The 19,174-nt window shown below is 34.8% G+C and overlaps 1 protein-coding gene across 1 annotated transcript in view; it reads left to right on the top strand.

Annotated features, from left to right (window-relative positions):
• LOC138698460 (lipase 3-like) overlaps positions 1 to 19,174 on the top strand; it is a 68,270-nt gene that overhangs the window by 48,279 nt on the left and 817 nt on the right. The window contains exons 6-8 of the mRNA XM_069824403.1: positions 1,373 to 1,531; positions 8,018 to 8,102; positions 8,281 to 8,408. Coding sequence (XP_069680504.1) covers positions 1,373 to 1,531; positions 8,018 to 8,102; positions 8,281 to 8,408 — 372 coding nt within the window. The remainder of the gene's footprint in view (positions 1 to 1,372; positions 1,532 to 8,017; positions 8,103 to 8,280; positions 8,409 to 19,174) is intronic.

The following is a 19,174-nucleotide window of genomic DNA, read 5'->3' as shown; positions in this document are numbered from 1 at the left end:
CATTCTTCCATGGATTGTTTATTTATATGACTGATTGATTGATTGATTGATTGGTTCGTTCATTCATTCATTCAAGTATTACAATTGGTATCGTCAAGAGCAAAACATATGTTCTTAAAAATGATTTATCATCTCCTTAGAGTAATTAAAAGGCATTAACAACTACTGTTTTAAAGGTATGCATTTTGAGTTTAAAATTTAAACGTTACAATAGAATGCATGTATTGGTGTTGTAGTATAAACTTCGTATTCATCTGATTGATTGAGGAGAATAGCCTTCCTTGAGTAATATTTCTCACAATTTTGTTCTAAAAAAATTCTATTTACTTTGTCAAAGGCCTTCACATAGTCGATGAATAATATATTTATGTATGTATGATTTGAGGCTTTCTCGGCGTTGGTTCGCTAATATGTTTTCGCGGGATATCAGCCGAGTTAAGATTTTGGAATGCTCCAAGCTTTCGACTGCTATCTCTGCAGCCATCTTCAGGGAAGTGATGTCCGAACCGAAAGTCGACTTTCGGTTCGGACATCACTTCCCTGAAGATGGCTGCAGAGATAGCAGTCGAAAGCTTGGAGCATTCCAAAATCTTAACTCGGCTGATATCCCGCGAAAACATATTAGCAAATATATGTATGTGTTTCAAGAATATTACATTTCCTTCTTTCCTCAAGTATCTGATTTATAGTAGCCTAATACACAGTCAATCGTCGAGCTTCTCCTTCTGAATCCGTGGAATAACAAAGCAGATTTTTAAGACGATGACTAAAAACTGCATGACATATGGGGCAGAAAATTGGATACTGAATATAGAAATGAAGAAAAAATTAAATTCTTCTTACAATTAGCTACATTTTCATGTGTTACTGACTACATTTACTTTAAGAAATTTTTCTTACATAGCATGAATTATTCAAAAGTTCATAACTTATCAGTCTTCGGGTACAGTAGAGAATTAAATAATTTAAATTACTCGTAGATATCAATGTACTTGATTAACTTTAAATTACAGTGTTACTGCAGTCTAGTATATACAGTCACGAAGCTCAATACGTAATAAATATGCATCCATAGATAGTTGCTAACCACTAGGATCGCTAATATCGCCTCATTACAGACAATGCGAAATAGTACCGACACAGTCAATTGTTCTTGGCACCCTCACAACTCAAGCTTCGTGACTGTATATACTGGACTGTGGTGTTACTTCCAAAGAGTGCAGAAAGTTGAATGTTTTACATAATTCCTCTGAGAAATATTGATGTATCAGTACAGTGATTCTATTAAGTAATAATATTTCCTCAAATTACCTTGCATGACTTCCATTAATTAAACGCAATTCGTGACTAATGCCTTGATGTTTGGTTTCAGTTTATTTCTAAATACCTCGGAAAGGGAGAATTTCTGCCTCACAATAAAATCCTTCAATGGCTGGGTAAATATGGCTGCGAACAAGTCACGTTCGAGAAGAAGATCTGTGAAGAAACTATCTTCATCTTTTCCGGATTTGACGAAGCGCAATTTAACATGGTAAGATCTTACACGCAATAAATTCACTTCTGTTTTAAAGCTTTAGATGTGCACGCTATTTTTTCAAGTAGTTGATAGTCAAGAAATGAGTACAGTATGCATAAAAGATAAATATACACTTTTTATTCTTCACTGTAATTAACATTTCCATACAATTTATCAATGGACACGATGTTTATAAACATACCTTTGTGCGAGATCGTGCGTACTTGCTTGTTTTCCGCACAGAACCAATACGCGGTAAGTGTGAAATACCACATTCACTATTCCCAACGTAACACACATAACAATTTCCCTCTTCTTACCGCTTAAGCGTGACATTCATTTTACTACTTTAGGCTTTTAACATATTATTTTTAGAGACGTTTAACTTAGTAATAATTATAAATTGGAAACTTACCACTGCAATTTCACCTAAATTGCAATGTTAATTATTGCATTTAAATATTTGCAAAAATTAAGTAAAGTCTACTACTCCACGAAACTTACTGCATTCCTGATACAAGTAACATTAAGGAAGCCGTGAAAAAATCAACAAGATTCCAGATGCTGATGTTATTACTGCAATATGTTATATAAATAATATTGTTAAAATATTAAAATGAAAAATAAATCATTACATAACCTTACCGTTTGTTTTAAGTTCGCATTTATAGACTGGGGGAAAAAAAGACAGACGTATATCACGGCCTGCTGGAGTATAGTAAACACAGAAAATATTTTACAGCAACAATGTTGAAGAAAGATATTTTGGTTTTCCGAAGTTGCCGTCATTAAACAGAAACCAACATGGAGATTTCATTGCAACTAATTAGAAATTCGTCTTTCAGGTATGTAATAAACGATCTTCGCACAAAATAATGTACGATACACGAGCGGTATGTTTGTTTTCATGTTCTCGGAAATTAAAAAAGCTCAACTACGTTTCGCTTTTTCAATCTTTTCCTCGACCATGAAAACGTCAACATACCGCTCTTGTAACGTATATTACTATTATAAATTACAATTATTTCTTCTTCCTACTCTATCTGCGAAAAAATCAACTCTTCGAAAGCATACTTTCTTACTCCACTTTAATTTCCACAATACATTTCCGTATTCACACTTCTCAAGACCACTGGAATGCATTCAGAAGTCTTTCAACTTTTATTCCTCGCTTCTATTTAACATAACATCCGGATGGAGCGTGATAGATCTAAGTTTATACGACACAACATTTTTCTGTGTTTCAGATCAGCTAGGCCTACAACAGTGACAACCGATAACTCAATTGTCAATAAATTTGTATCGAAAAATTTGGGGGTCTTTAAAAGGACAGAAGTTACGGCATCCGACAAGGAAAACTCAGTGCGCAGAAACCAGCGGCGTGACTGTCTCGCGCAGATGACGTATGCTCCCGTTCCCAGCATGCTCTCACGCCTACTGCAGGGAGTAAAGGGGAATAGCATGCGCGCCGCGAGGAGTCCGAGCTGAGTTTTCCTTGCAGGATACCTATAGTATCCACCGCTGTGGGGTAACGGTTAGCATGTCTGACCGTGAAACGTGAGGGCTCGGGTTCAAATCCTAGTTGAGGTTTTTCTGGGGTTTTCCCTCAATCCAGTAAGATCAAATGCTGAGTAACTTTCAGCGTTGGATTCTGGACTCATTTCGCTAGCATTTTTCACGTCCTTCTCATTCAGACGCTATAAAACCATAGCAGTTGAAAACGTGTCGTACAATAACCAATTAAAAATTACGTTAGACCTATTAGTTATTAGCCATACCCGTGCGCTGCGCTGTACTTGTTCCCAGAAATATTCAGGTTACAGTTGTATTATTTATTAGTAAAAGGATCATAAATCGTTTATATTCCGTGAGCAAAAAGAAATTAAAATGTAAGTAGTATAAAATTAGCACTTTATGTGGACTAAATAAAGTTTAAGTTGGGTTATCTGTTACTGTGGCTCATCAAATACGTAATTAAGTGATAAAAATGCTTCGACAGTATATCAAGTTCTCTGTGCATAAGGATCTGTTTTAATTCTGCCGTGTTGCGCTTTAAAATTTGTACTCAGTCCTCGATTCACTCTGGAGTTACCGTACTGATATATAGACTATGTCCATCTAGAGCAGCTACACTTTCCAATGGTGAAAGAATTATTCAAATCATTTAAGTATATTCAGATATTACTTCTTACAAACACACACTCTCTCTTTACATACTTACTGGCTTTTAAGGAACCCGGAGGTTCATTGCCGCCCTCACATAAGCCCGCCATTGGTCCCTATCCTGAGCAAGATTAATCCATTCTCTATCATCATATCCCACCTCTCTCAAATCCTCTTTCTTTACATAGCCTATTAATATTTATAAACATTTATATTTACGATGATATGCATATAGCAATAGTGTTAATTGAACATCTTCCGTTTGTTGTGCAAGGCCGTCTAAAATAAGCGCAGAGTCATTTGTTTTCACTTCATTGTATTAGCACTCTAGTATATACAGTCACGAAGCTCAATACGTAGCAAATATGCATCTGTAGTTAGTTGCTAACCACTAGTATCGCTACTGTCGCCTCATTACAGACAATGCGAAATACTACCGGCACAGTCCATTGTTCCTAGCACCCTCAAAACACACGCTTCGTGACTGTATATACTAGACTGTGGTATTAATGTGATTGAGGCGGCACTGATATAAAAAAGCATTGTTATTTTAAAACTCATATAGTCTATCTCTTAAATATCAGTTTTATTAAAATGTTGCATGGAATAAAACTTGTCGGAAACATTTTTTAAAAAAACTTTTGTAATGTAACATTTTTCTAAAAAAATCAATAATAAGAGAGATGTTTCGATTTATTGCCTTCAGTCCTCTTTATATCTCTCTTGCAAAGAAGGTATTTTGAATGCCATATAGCCTAAATTTTAAGTGGGATCCAACGTAATTTATATACCAATTTTCATAGAAATCGATTCGGCCAATATTGCGTGAAAAGGTAACAAACAAACAGACAGATATACATACAAACAAAAATGTCAAAAATGCGATTTTTTGTCTCAGTAAAGCTAATTATATATTATGTTTACGGCGATAATTTTTGCAAAGGCGAAAATTACCACAAAAATTTAGGTCAGTTTTATTATTAGTTGAGATTAAGGGAAATATTCGTATTAGAAAACGGAGACTGCATAAGGGAAGCAACTCATTTATACTATATAAAATGACAAGGACAGTCCTACCATTTCACGATTACTATCAGGTAGTTGGCTCTGATGAATTTCAGCATGCTGTTCTATCACCTATAAGGTTTATAAATGTAAAAATGACACAGGATGTGGCTTGAACAATGTAAGTTATTGGTATGTTATTATTTCTTAGAAAATAACACATTTTAAGTGATTCCCTCGCTATCTTATGGTTTGTTGAATCTTACTCGAAAATTATTTGAGTTCGTGACACGTTGCAATAAACCTGTAGTTTCGTTAATTTTTTGGACTTCTGCCTGCATTCTGTTCTTCGGGTCCTGGATACAGTGTAGACTGGTTTGAAACACCTTACTTTGAAGTATCTCCACAAAAAAAAAAGATCAGCAGCTGTAAAGTCTGGGGATCGAGCCGGCCAGTTGATATCGCGTATCGTCAAACCCAGAAATTAAGCGTCAGGGAAAAGGCTTCTCAACAACCGTAGAGTATATCTGGCAGTATGGGGCTTAGGCCCGTCTTGTTGAAACCAAATGCCATCCGTGTTTTGTGCGTCTCTGCATAATGTAATAACTGCCTCATTTTTATCTTGAATAGAGTAGAAATCAATGATGACTCTAGTAGAAACAGCACACCATACGATCACCTGTTCACTGTGTACTTGACGTACATGTAGTGTCTAGACAACGTTTAATTTTTGCTACACTCGTTTCATTTTACAGTTCTGTTGTTTTTATTCAGAAGGCCACAAAATATCGGTTATCGTTCTCGTTGCCTTGAACCAATCGTCGGCGAAATTCCATTTACGCCGCGACATATATTTAAAATTAATAATGTAGCCTCAATTTACGAAACATTCGGTAAAGGTTGGTAATGTTGTGATACGAGTAATAGCTTATTGTGATAGTTCTTTTTGAGAATTTATTACAATTTTACCGAGTTAGAGAAGGACCAGTTTTGTGCGGAAACTTGTCCACGAACATTCCCTTAATACGTTAGCGCAAAACACCGATCTTCCTCGTGCTCAGTAAAATTGTAATATATTCTCAAAAATAACTATCACAATATTACCAAACTTCACCCTACACTTCAATTCACAGAAATTTTCCCTTTCCACCTCTTCAGCATCAAGAAATAAGTGGTGTCGTCATAATGATGCGCCCGAACAATATACGAAATCGACCACAAACCAATTTGCAGCATAAATGCTTTTAAACCTCAGAAAATTTTGACTACACTAATACCTTCTGAGAACTATAAAACACATTTCTCAAAGAATAATCCTCTAGGCCACGTTTGTAAACTCACAGAAGTTTAGTTAACTTTTATAAAATAAAAATAAAATAGATGCCCTACAACCGATTTCATTTACGATTCAGACAGTCTTCTGTTAGATTGTTCCGATTGTTGAAAACATATCGAAGACAACAGAAAATCGTGGCTAGCCACGACAGAAAGTTATCTTTAATCATGCAAGAGAAATAAACTTCTGTCAAAATTCGAAGAGTTGTGCGCCGTCTGTTACATGAATAGGCTACCTCGAAAAATGTACAGTCAAATATTTATTCGTAACTATTTTTAAACATTCATTCTAACAGAAAAATATATTTTATCTAGCCGACACACAATGGTAATTAGAATAACAGTAAAGGTAAGGTTCTTTTCGTATAATAGGCTATCTCATTTTTCGATTTAAGGTAAAAAAATCAATATTGCTTCTATAACTCTGTCTTGAAAATTCGTATGTTGAATACATACATTTACTACAAGATAAATGTTGGTCTCGTCATTGACTTCATGAAAACCAAGGATAGGTAGATGTAATGATTGCTTCATATGTATCTTGTTAATTTACATTCTAGGTAATAATTTTTTGTAGCTTTCGGACCGGTTTGACAAAAACCATAATCTTAGAAAAGTTTAATTAATGCAAGAAATATGTTTAAACGTAATTAATATTTGTATTTATTGAAGAGTATTACATCTTCTACATCAGTCATGTCAGTTGATGCCCATAGGCGCAAGCGCGCTTTAGAGCTCAAAAGATTCCGAGTGCTTTACAGCGGAAAGGAAAGAAACAGACGAAAGAGGTAGTATATGCCACTTGGTAGAGCTATAAACTATATATAGGGATGGCCGGCACTGATCCAATACTGTAGATAAAGGGAAGAGAAATTATTAAAACTGTATCCATGTTAATTTTTATATTTATCTGAGAAGTATAAGTACATTATAAGAATGTAAGTTTTAATTTTAATTCTCATTTTTCACAAGTTTGTTTTTTTTTTTTTATTCAAAAAGAATACTTTCTCAGCTATTTTTTTTTATAGAAAAGTGAAATTTTCAGATATAGGCCTATTTATTTAGTAGCCTTACAGAATGTTTTCGTAAATCTAACATACCGTAAATACTTATTACTGAAGATAGTGTATTGAAAATTTTGAAAATATTCGCATGGAAAATGTTTGTAAGGAAATGAATTAACAAAGCAACTACTGTTACATCATAAGCAAAAGATATGTGCCCATGTGTTGTAAAAATGTCAGCTCTATAGCTTCAAAAGGTTTCGAGAAAATAATTTAATTTTCTGATGATAGGAAATTGCTCACCAATATCACCTTAAAAACATAATGCGATAAGAGTTTTGTTATGTAATATTAGTTACAGTTAAAACATAAACCTAGGTAACTTTGCTCTGTACTATAATATTGTTTTGATTAGTTTATTGGTTACTTTTATAAAGGCTAAAGATACCATCAATATCAATTCCAACTTACCATATCATGCTCAATCTCTTTCTTTCTTTTTTTTTTTTTTTTTTTTTTTTTTTTTTGAATATCACTTTCTTTATGAATGATGTGTTTCTTCACTTAGTACAGTATAGTTATACTACTGTGGAATTAATGTAAATATTCCTTCTTAAATCTTTATTATGTTATTAACGTTTAAAACACAACTGCAATATTAACAAATTGGTGTTAGTACTTTTGTTTTACAGACAATATAGATAATATCAAACAGAAAGAAACCATATAAAAATAACGACATAAAATTTCACGTTCCGTTTGAAGTTTGTGCACCACTGTTTTCTTAATTCAACAGGCTGCTTATTCCTCCTTCCATACCTAGCGCTTGATGCCCGCGCACGACGTCAAGGTCAAAAAATTCGCTTGTTTTGACATCATTGTTCTACATCAATGTTTCCATTCTTATTTTCAGGATTTTACTTTAAATGTGGTCAAAATTACACTATTCACTACACTGTACGTCACTCGCAATAATTCTTTTTCCAACTTGCAGTCTTTGCTGCCGGTGATCCTGGGTCACGAACCTGCCGGAACATCCACGAAAACAATCATTCATTACGCCCAAGAAATAAAATCTGGTGAGTGTATCAGTCTTGGAAAGCTTACTAACAATTTTTTACCCGGTGTTTACAGCATGTACTATTTTCTCATCGCTATGTCGGATAATTTGTTTGCAGCGAGTGTATTTCTGGAGTCTTGATGATGATTTCCTGTAGCAGTGCTTAGAGTTGAAATATTTAAACGTTTTTCTTTCAGGTAAATTCCAGTACTACGACAACTCCACGAGTAAGAATTTCGATCAACCCAAGGAATATGATCTCAGCAATATTATGGTTCCCTTAGACCTGCACTACGCAGACAATGATTGGCTAGCCTCTCCAGTTGTAAGTATCTGAAGATAGATCACTCACAGATCCAGAAGATGCCTATCTTAAGATTGACGTCAATTCCAATCTATCTTTCAAGGCAATAAAGTCTCTTCTAATATAGTCATGAATGTTTTCAGTTATGGAAAATTGAAATGCCAAAAAAATAAACTGAAATTACAGAACGACAGATCACCTATACCAAGAACATAACGTATCTTACTTCTTTGAAATGACACTTTATCCATATCTGTTGAAGAACTCGCACACGCGCGCACACACATCCGGATAAACCATAAGCATTTTAATTTAAATTCTTAGCCATCCCGAATGGATAATTCAACATTCGGTCCGTGCGCCCCTCTATTTATTATGTCAGTGGTAACGGCGTCCGTTCTCATGTTTTGGATTAGATTTTGTTTCCTCAGGCTAATTTTATATTATTTGCGTGATTTTTTAAAATTAAGATGAGGTTTAGTTTTCTCGCTTGTTTTAGTCTGTTTACATAATTTTTTGGTTCTGGTTAGGCTTGGTCCTCTTAGGTTAATTTTAGTTTATTTACGTGATTTTTGGTTAAGTTCAGATTAGATTTTCTCGGGCTAGTTTTAGCCCGTTTGCACGATATTTTGTTCAGATTAGCTTCAGTATTCTCAAATTAATTTTAGTTTATTTACGTGATTTTTGGTTCAGATTAGGTTTGGTTTTCTAGGTTAGTTTCTGTTTGTTTGCTGATTTTTTATTCAGATTATATTTGGCCTTCTCAAGTTATTTAGTTTATTTACACATGATTTTTGGTTGCGATTAGGTTTGATTTTCTCATGCTAATTTTACTCGTTTAAATAAATTTTAGTCCAGTTTAGGTGGAGTCCTCTCAGATAATTTTTAATTTATTTACATGATTTTTGGTTAAGGTTAGGTTTGGTTTTCTCAGGCTATTTTTTTTAGTATGTTTACGTGATTTTTGGCACTGGTTACGCTTGATCCTCTCAGATTAATTTTAGTTTATTTACGTGGTCAAGTTCAGATTAGAATTTCTCGGGCCTATTTGCATGATATTTTGTTCAGATTAGCTTTAGTCTTCTCAAATTAATTTTAGTTTGTTTACGTTATTTTTGGTTCAGATTAGGTTTGGTTTTCTCAGGTCGTTTAGTTCATTTAAACAAGTTTTTAGTTAAGGTTAGGTTTGGTTTTCTTAGACTAGTTTTAGTTTAGAATAACTCTTCTCGGGTCCTCAGCCAGGTGAGTTGGAGATTTCCTTCCAAGCTTTCGATGGCTAGCTCTGCCATCTTCTTCAGGGAATGAGAACCCGAGAAGAGTTATTCTACATCAAACCCCGGGAAAGCCTCAAGTCATACATAGTTTTAGTTTGTTTGCTCATTTTTAGTTCAGATTATATTTGGTATTCTCATGTTATTTAGTTTATTTACAAATGATTTCTGATTGATGTTGGGTTTGATTTTCTTATAGGCTACTGTTTTAGTCTATTTATGTGAATTTTAGACCAGATTAGGTTTGGTTCTGTCTGGTTAATTTAAGTTTATTTACTTCATTTTTTGTTAAGGTTACGACTGGTTATCTCACGCTAGTTTTAGTCTGAAATTTCTTATTAAATATTTCAGTATAATACTTAATGACGTGAATATGTTAGCAGAAAATCCACAAACGATTAGGGAAAACACGGAAATTCTACTTGAAGCAAGTAAAGCGATAGGGTTGGAAGTAAATCCCGAAAAGACTAAGTATATGATTATGTCTCGTGACCAGAATATTGTACGAAATGGAAATATAAAAATTGAAGATTTATCTTTCGAAGAGGTGGAAAAATTCAAATATCTTGGAGCAACAGTAACAAATATAAATGACACTCGGGAGGAAATTAAATGCAGAATAAATGAACGGGTTATTTGAGAAACCCCTCATGTCCATTTCTTTTCAAAATTGAGATACTGATCATATAATATCTTTAGGGGTCGATACATCGTTTTATGGAGAAATTCCTCAAGTTTAGTCATTCTTGTAGCATACAGAGCCCGTTGAAAAATGCATATATTTGAGAAAGCCCTCAAGTACAGGACATGAGGGTTTTCTCAATTACATCACTTCCAATGGTTTTGGAATTGCTTTGAAAATATTTAATATTTATATGTTGGTAATGTTGAAAAGTGTCGGGAGGAAATTAAACACAGAATACATACGGGAAATGTCTGTTATTATTCGGTTGAAAAGCTTTTATCATCCAATCTGCTTTAAAAAAACCTGAAAGTTAGAATTTATAAAACAGATACATTACCAGTTGTTCTTTATGGTTGTGAAACTTATACTGTCACTTTGAGGGAGCAACAGAGGTTAAGTATGTTTGAGAATAAGGTGCTTAGGAAAATATTTGGGACTAAGAGAATGAAGTTACAGGAAAATGGAGAAAGTTACATAAGGCAGAACTGCACGCATTGTATTCTTCACCTAACAAAATTAGGAACATTAAATCCAGATGTTTGAGATGGACAGGGTATGTAGCAGTATGGACGAATCTAGAATTGCATATAGAGTGTTAGCTGGGAGGCCGGAGGGAAAAATACCTTTGAGGAGGCCGAGATGTAGAAGGGAGGATAATATTAAAATGGATTTGAGGGAGGTGGGACATAATTGTAGACACTGGAATAATCTTGCTCAGGATAAGGACTGATGGCGGGCTTATGTAAGGGCAACATTGAACCTCCCGGTTCCTTAAAAGCCGTAAGTAAGTAATGTTAAAAAGTTGTATATTTATATGTTGGTAGCATTTGTATGATTTGATATAACTGGACAGTGCTGTGTATGTGACCTTACCTAAGGATGATTTAATATAAAATTCTTATCAACCAACTTTTTTCACAGTATTATTGACTGATACCAATAATTTTTGTAGACATCGAAATATAGGGTGTGGCAGTGGGATATGAAGATTTTTACAGCCCTGTTGTGGGGCACTCGGGGCGAATTAAAAGGAAACACATTTACTGGAAGTAATCTAGTACAATGCAATTTATTAATGTTTGATTACATTTTAAAAATTACATTCCATAAGTAACCTCCACGGCAACGAATACATTCCTACAAACTGCTGTGAAAGTTCTGTATAACTCGCCCCAACAAAACAAGTTCGGTGGCACTAACTTCGTTCCCTATGTTTTGTTTCAGCTGGATGATGGTGCGAGGCTTGTTGCGATACACCTTACTTTTGAGATAACTCCGTAGCAAGTAATGTGCGCACACTGCTCATGGTTCAATGAACTGACTGCAAAATATGTTTCCAGGACGAATAATGTCATGATTTGGAGACATTGCCTGGCCGCCAAGATCTCCTGACCTGACTGCAGCTGATTACTTCCTATGGGGTTATCTCAAAAGTAGGATGTATCGCAACGAGCCTTGCACCATCATCCAGCTGAAACAAAACATACAGAACGAAATTAGTGCCACCGAATCCGTTTTGTTGGGGCAAGTTATGCAGAAATTTCATAACAGATTACAGGAATGTATTCGTTGCCGTCAAAAGTAATCAAACATTAATAAATTGCATTTTACTAGATTACTTCAAGTATATGTGTTTTCTTTCAATTCGTCCTGAGTGTCTCACAACCGTCATATCCCACTGCCACACCCTATATAATACGTGTATTAATACTTCACAACAATACAATACCTTCTATCGCATTCTGCTTCATTAATAATGACATAAATTCCCACATTTAATCTTTTATTTGAGAAAACCCTCATGTCTCACATATTTAAATAATTTTTCTGAGGAACTGGCTTGGGTTAAAACCTCAATTTTGAACTTGAAACATGTAGTTACAACGTAAAATTAAGGGAAAAATATATATACTTCAATAAAATTATTTTCATATGGGAAATATTTAGTTTTTTATCTCTCCTGAAAATTGTAAGATTTTGGACATGAGGGGTTTCTCAAATAACCTGTTCAAATATAGGAAATGCCTGTTATTATTCGGTTGAGAAGCTTTTATCATCCAGTCTGCTGTCAAAAAATCTGAAAGTTAGAATTTATAAAACAGTTATATTACCGGTTGTTCTGTATGGTTGTGAAACTTGGACTCTCACTTTGAGAGAGGAACAGAGATTAAGGGTGTTTGAGAATAAGGTTCTTAGGAAAATATTTGGGGCTAAGAGGGATGAAGTTACAGGAGAATGGAGAAAGTTACACAACGCAGAGCTGCACGCATTGTATTCTTCACCTGACATAATTAGGAACATTAAATCCAGACTTTTGAGATGGGCAGGGCATGTAGCACGTAAGGGGGAATCCAGAAATGCCATATAGAGTGTTAGTTGGGAGGCCGGCGGGAAAAAGACCTTTGGGGAGGCCGAGACGTAGATAGGACGATAATATTAAAATGGATTTGAGAGAGGTGGGATATGATGATAGAGACTGGATTAATCTTGCTCAGGATAGGGACCAATGGCGGGCTTATGTGAGGGCGGCAATGAACCTCCGGGTTCCTTAAAAGCCAGTAAGTAAGTAAATAAGTAAGTAAGTAAGTCTAATACTTCTTGATATCTACACTATTTAATAAGAAATTTGTTGCAACAGTACTTATCTGAACAACAAAATGACTTTGAAAATTAGTTTTAAACTGTTTATGTGATTTTTGATTAACGTTGGGTTTGGTTCTCTCATGCTAATTTTAGTCTGTGTACATTTCTTTTGGCCCTGATTAGATCTGATTTTCTCAGGTTATTTAGTTTATTTAAATATGATTTTTAGTTTAGGTTAGGTTTTATTTTTTCAGACTAGTTTTAGGCCCAATTGTATAAAACTCCCTGACTAAAGATCAACTTTGATCGAAGATCGAAAAGTGAACCGAGTTCAGACACTTCTTCTATTGTATAAAACTTTCCTGCGATCAAATTACCTTGGTTCAAATGCAATCTAAGTTCACGTGAAAAGGATTTGGCAACATCGCATAAACAGGTGAAAAACGTGATGCGCGGACAGGTTTGTTCAGTGTTGCCAATCTAGCGACTTTAACTCTTTTTCAACAACAATTTCTTTTAACTTTTATATTGCTTAAATAGGGATTTAGCGACCTTTTTAGCACCCCATAGTGACAAAATTTAATCTTTCTTTGTCGATAATGAGAAATCTAGCGACTTTACAACTACTTTTTGGCGACTTTCCGTACACTCTGTTGGAGACACTGGTTTTTTGTGCAATGTAAATAATGGCGGACAATAAGAAGAAGGTTACTGTTCTCCGAGTTGTTATCATGTTATGGTGTTTGATACTGCTAAACATAATAAAGCTTTATAAAACGACAATTTTCGTTTAGTAATACAGTTAATTGAAAATTTATGAATGTACCTATCATATCTGTTAATAATTAATGGTTGTTATAAACATAATATAATTATAGGTTATGTTATTTGATACTGCTGAACACGATAGAGCCTTATAAAATATAAGATTGTTTGTGTATTAAGGCAAGAAATTGAAAGAAATATATATAAATGTACATATCATAGCTATTAATATTAATAATAATGGATATTTTATTTGCACAATCTGTCACTCGTATATTTCAAACAGAAAAGAAATAACTGAACTTGGATCATCTAACTTAATCGGAGAAATTTCTTCAGTCAAAGTTGACTTTAGTTTGAGACAAATTAATCTCAGATTAGACTTCATACAACACAAAATTCCAAGTTCAGCTGAAACAAGGATCAATTTAACCTCTGATCTAAGATTAAATGGTTTATACAATCGGGCCTTAGTCTGCGTGATTTTTTGTTCAGATTAAGTGCGGTCTTCTCAGATTGATTTTAGTTTATCTCTTAAACAAATTTTTACTGACAGTTATAGTAAAAGATATGAATTTCATAATCTCAGAATATATGTTTTTGTTCACCGTGCCGGAGTTGATATTGTTAAATGAATTAATTGTATATGTAATGTACACAGTATTTACAATTAATGTGTACCATATTTACTATTATACTCTATAATATATATTGTATATACTAGTTCAGTATTACTATCGATCTAATTATATTTTCTGTCATTTGTAGCACTAATATACTGTACAGAGCTAATTTCGCAGTGTTAGTGCGTTTATGTGGTCAGAAAGTAGTTGCACAGATCATTTCATTGTAGTAGCAATCCCACTTACAGTTGTCATGCTCCATTATTATTATGATGTACCAAACTAGGTTATACCTTTCGTAGCGTCCTGGCGCAAGCATTTAGGGTTAGAGTTTGAACTCTAAAGGTACTATTCAGTGGCGTAGCGTCAATGTAAGCTAAAAAGCTTAGCTTCCCCAGTTAATAATAATTTCATAATAAACCTGCAGTTTATGGAGAAAATTATTTATTAATTTTAATAGAACTCATATTTACGCGTTAAATATTGTGATGCGGCAGCTCAGGATTATTTGTGATGCAGCAGCAAACAAGAAGCCTGCACACACCAGCTTCCAAGCAGACCGGTTTCTTCTGTGTAATCCAACCCGCAGATTTTCCATCCCTTTTAAACTACCCTAGTCGCAAGGCTCGCAAAGAAGCTAGCTTTAACATTGAGAATAAGTAGTTTCCGAGTTATCCATTTTCGTCAGTTGTTTTCAGTTGAAGTGTTAGTGTGCATTGTGGCTGATATAATAAATAATGAGCGAAATAACAGTTCCTGACACTAATTTACTTGAATTTTTTAGGACAATTGTATTATCAAGACTGACTTACGAACAAAAGTGTGATTTAAAAAACAAATGATCGACTCCTTTGCTGTCAATGAAGGACACAACCAAAAGACAGACGCATACTTACGTAATGATACTAATATATTGTGATTTCTCTAAGTATGACAGGGAGTGAGCTAATGTTATACGTATACGTGTCTATTTGTTAAGAGATATGTGTAAACCGTGAAATCATATTTTACTACGTATCATTTGAGGTCATGCCTTATTGGTGTTACTTACGATGTTCCAACCAATCTTCGACTGCTGACTTGTCATTGACTACTATTTATTTTAAGACTGTATTTTTGTAATACATTTTCTCATATTGCATGAAAGACAACTTGAGTTAGCTTCCCCTCCTCAAAATTTCATGCTACGCCACTGGTGCTATTCATAGACATTTCGCAGCACGCGCTACGAGCGTACTAAGCTAGCCCCGGCTATCCACTGGTTACTAGTACAGAATTGAAATCATATCCTATTGCTAACACTGGTTTATGAATACGAAAAACGCTGATCATCCACCGAAAGCCCGCGCTAAAAATGTCTGTCAATACGGCCCTAAAACTCCAGGCTATACTAACCGATAACTTCCCTGCTTGGGAACAAAAATGCGCTGCCTGCTAAACACTCATCAATTCTCAAAGCGATTAACTGCAGTAACAGTCCTGCAGATCGCAGCACTTATTCTAAGCTATAATCGCAGTCTAGTACATGCAGTCTCGAAGATCAATACGTAGGGAATATGCATCCAATGACAGTTGAACTTTAGTTGCTAGCCATTAGGATCGCTACTACCGCACAGTCCATTGTTCCTAGTACTCTCAGTTGCTAACCGCTTGAAACATTGTATCGCGAGAAATGCAAAAAATCACCTCAAGCTTCGTGACTGTATGTACTAGACCAGTCATGTCAATTGATGCCCATAGGAGCAAGCGCGCGCTTTAGAGCTCAGGAAAGCCTGAGCGCTTTACAGCGGTAAGGAAAGAGACAGACGAAATAGGTAGTATATGCCGCTTGGTCGAGCTGTATTCAGGGATGGCCAGCACTGATTCAATAGATAGAGGGAAGAGAACTTATTACAACTGTATCCATGTTAATTTTTAGATTTGCCTGAGAAGTATAAGTGCATTATAAGAATGTAAGTTTTAATTTTAATGCTCATTTTTCACAAGTTTGATTTTTTTATTCAAAATTAATTTTTTCACAATTTTTTATAGAAAAATGAAATCTTCAGGTATAGGCTTATTTATTTAGTAGCCTTAGAGAATGTTTTCGTAAATCTAATGTACTGTAAATACGTATCACTAAAGATAATGTATTCAAATTTTTGAAAATATTCGCATGGAAATTGTTTGTAAGGAAATGAATTAACAAGACAACTACTGTTACATCATAAGCAAAAGATACGTGCCCATGTGTTGTAAAAATGTCAGCTCTATAGCTTCAGCACATTTCGAGAAAATAATTTAATATTCTGATAATAGGAAGTTGCTCACCAATATCACCTTAAAAGCATAATGCGATAAGAATTTTTTTTATGGAATATTAGTTACACTTAAAACATATACAGCACCTAGGTAACTTTACTTTGTACTGTAATATTATTTTGATTAGTTTATTGATTACTTTTATAAAGCTAAAGGTACCATCAACATCAATTCCAAGTTATCATGTCATACTCAATCTCTTTTTTTTGAGGGGGGGGATATCACTTTCTTTATGAATGATGTGTTTCATCCATTTAGTACAGTATAGTTGTACTACTATGGAATTTATGTGAATATTCCTTCTTAACTCTTTAATAACACAATAAAGTTTAAAACACAACTGCCATATTATGAAATTGGTATTAGTACTTTTGTTTTACAGATAATATAGATAATATCAAACATAAAGAAGCCATACAAAAATAACGACATAAAATTTCACGTTCCGTATGAAGTTTGTGCACCACTGTTTTCTTAATCCAACAGGCTGTTTATTCATATTCACAACCCTTCCTCTTTCCATACTTAGCGCTTGATGGCCGCTCGCGACGTCAAGGTCGCGACATCACTGTACTAGACTATGCTATAATCGTATGTAACATTACAACTTTCAAAGGCTTTCAACTTTAGCGCTATTTAGTTTTGAGGTGTTCATTTTGGCTTCTGAATTTTTCATATTGCATTGTGCCGATTAGCTATGTTGAATAGAAATCATGCATACTTAACTCTAATTCTCAATTAAGATAATCTTTTACCAAATAAGAGAAAAGTGTGTTGTGCTGGAATGCATAGTCGCTCCGTCAACAGAAGCAGCATGCTTCTGTTTAAGGAAACGCAGGCAGGATTCCCGCACTTCCTTACCGGTCCTATCTGCAGGAATCTGCACCACTGCGTTAACCTTGTGCACCGTTATGTCGGCGACAGGTTCCGCCCTGCTCTACAACGGGAATCCGGTAAAAATATATCAGCTGTCATTTTTACATTGACGATGTCGCTGTTGCGTCACGAGATGCATGTATAAGGTCCGGTCTGCTACCTCTCTGCCTTGCACAATTGAAATGGATCTGAATTCAAGGCGGAAACAAACTCAGTAGTGTAATGAACCTTACACTGACGTATACCACAGCAAATCACTGCCACATCATTTTACACTTCTTACTTCTCACATAGTGCAGAACTTAGCAATTAGGCTTGTTCTGATTTCAAAATGTTTAAATGTTTCTTGGATCTTTCTCTACAGCTTTTTGGTTTCCAACAATTTCATTTGCCTGGAATTTGTCTGCAATGCAGAAATCTGATATCCTCTCTCTGTCATATCTCTGCAACTAACAAGCAAACGTTCTGATACTCTTCCCTGACACTCTTATTGTGACAGCTCCACCATTCCCCTTACCTGACACTATTCGCATGCTCGAGATGAACCTGGGAGAGTCTACTAGCGATGGACATGAAGTATCAATTCATACGTTCATGATGAACTTGAAATTGTGTGTATGAGTCAATTAAGGTTTCTTTGAGAGCAAGCATGAGTTCTCTTAACGGATATGAATGGAGTGTCAATTAAACTAAGCAATATAAGCCCATGTTCTTACCGTAGGTACATTATTTTATATTCTAAAATTTTAAGGTTTGCATTTGATATTTTAATTATTCATTGCTAAACTGCTATTGCAGATTACATTTTTCAACCAAATAATACCAATTATTATTTATTGTTTTACTATTTTAGCAGATCAGTGCAGATTTAGAATATGTACAATGTACCAGCCAGTGTAATGCTCAATCCATTTTTTACAGAGCTAATGCTGGGTTGCAAGAAACCTGTTCCATAAATTGCTATTCTCGCGTTAAGTAACGGAACTTCAAACTATTCCAGTCTTTAAAGTATAGGTCGTTGCAAATGTGATTTTTAACGATCTGTTAGCTATTCCATCTTTAAACGGAAAAGACTGAAAACGACAGAGCCATCGTAGCCGGCGCAAATAATTCGCTTATTATACGTGCATGTCGCTATGGTAATATTGTGTTTTTGGATAGTCATTGTTCTCAAACTTTGCACAAGACAGGCATCAAATACTGACCCAGGCCAACATGCAACGATTCTTGGTACAGATTGATAGAGAAGTAACCCTTCTTGTTTCGGTACATCTCATTCAAGTGTCCAGTAGGGCTTTGAATTTTCATATGGCTACAATCTATGCACCAATAATGTTGGAAATATTGCAAATTGAGAAGAAATCCTGTTTTACTGTTAGTACAGAATTTCCTTGAGGTATGGTAATGTATTGTTCTCTCATTCTTGCAATGCAGTCACACATCTTATTATTATACAAACTGTAGATTTATAAACATGAATATGATCCACCATCACATTCTGAAACGCTCCTATTGCGTAATAGCGCAAGGCAATTTAGTGCGTGCGATTTCTTTTCCAATATAATGCCCTATTTCATGCAAGAGAGCCATGAATGTGTCTTTCGATCATCTAAATCTAACCTTAAAATCAATATTATCGTATTCTTCTAGAGGATTCGATCTGTCTCTCAGTATTCTTTGTCT

The sequence above is a fragment of the Periplaneta americana genome, chromosome 4, assembly GCF_040183065.1.
Source record: "Periplaneta americana isolate PAMFEO1 chromosome 4, P.americana_PAMFEO1_priV1, whole genome shotgun sequence".
Classification (NCBI taxonomy): domain Eukaryota; kingdom Metazoa; phylum Arthropoda; class Insecta; order Blattodea; family Blattidae; genus Periplaneta; species Periplaneta americana.
Note: the sequence above shows the minus strand (reverse complement) of the source record. Positions and strands in the feature narration are given on the sequence as shown.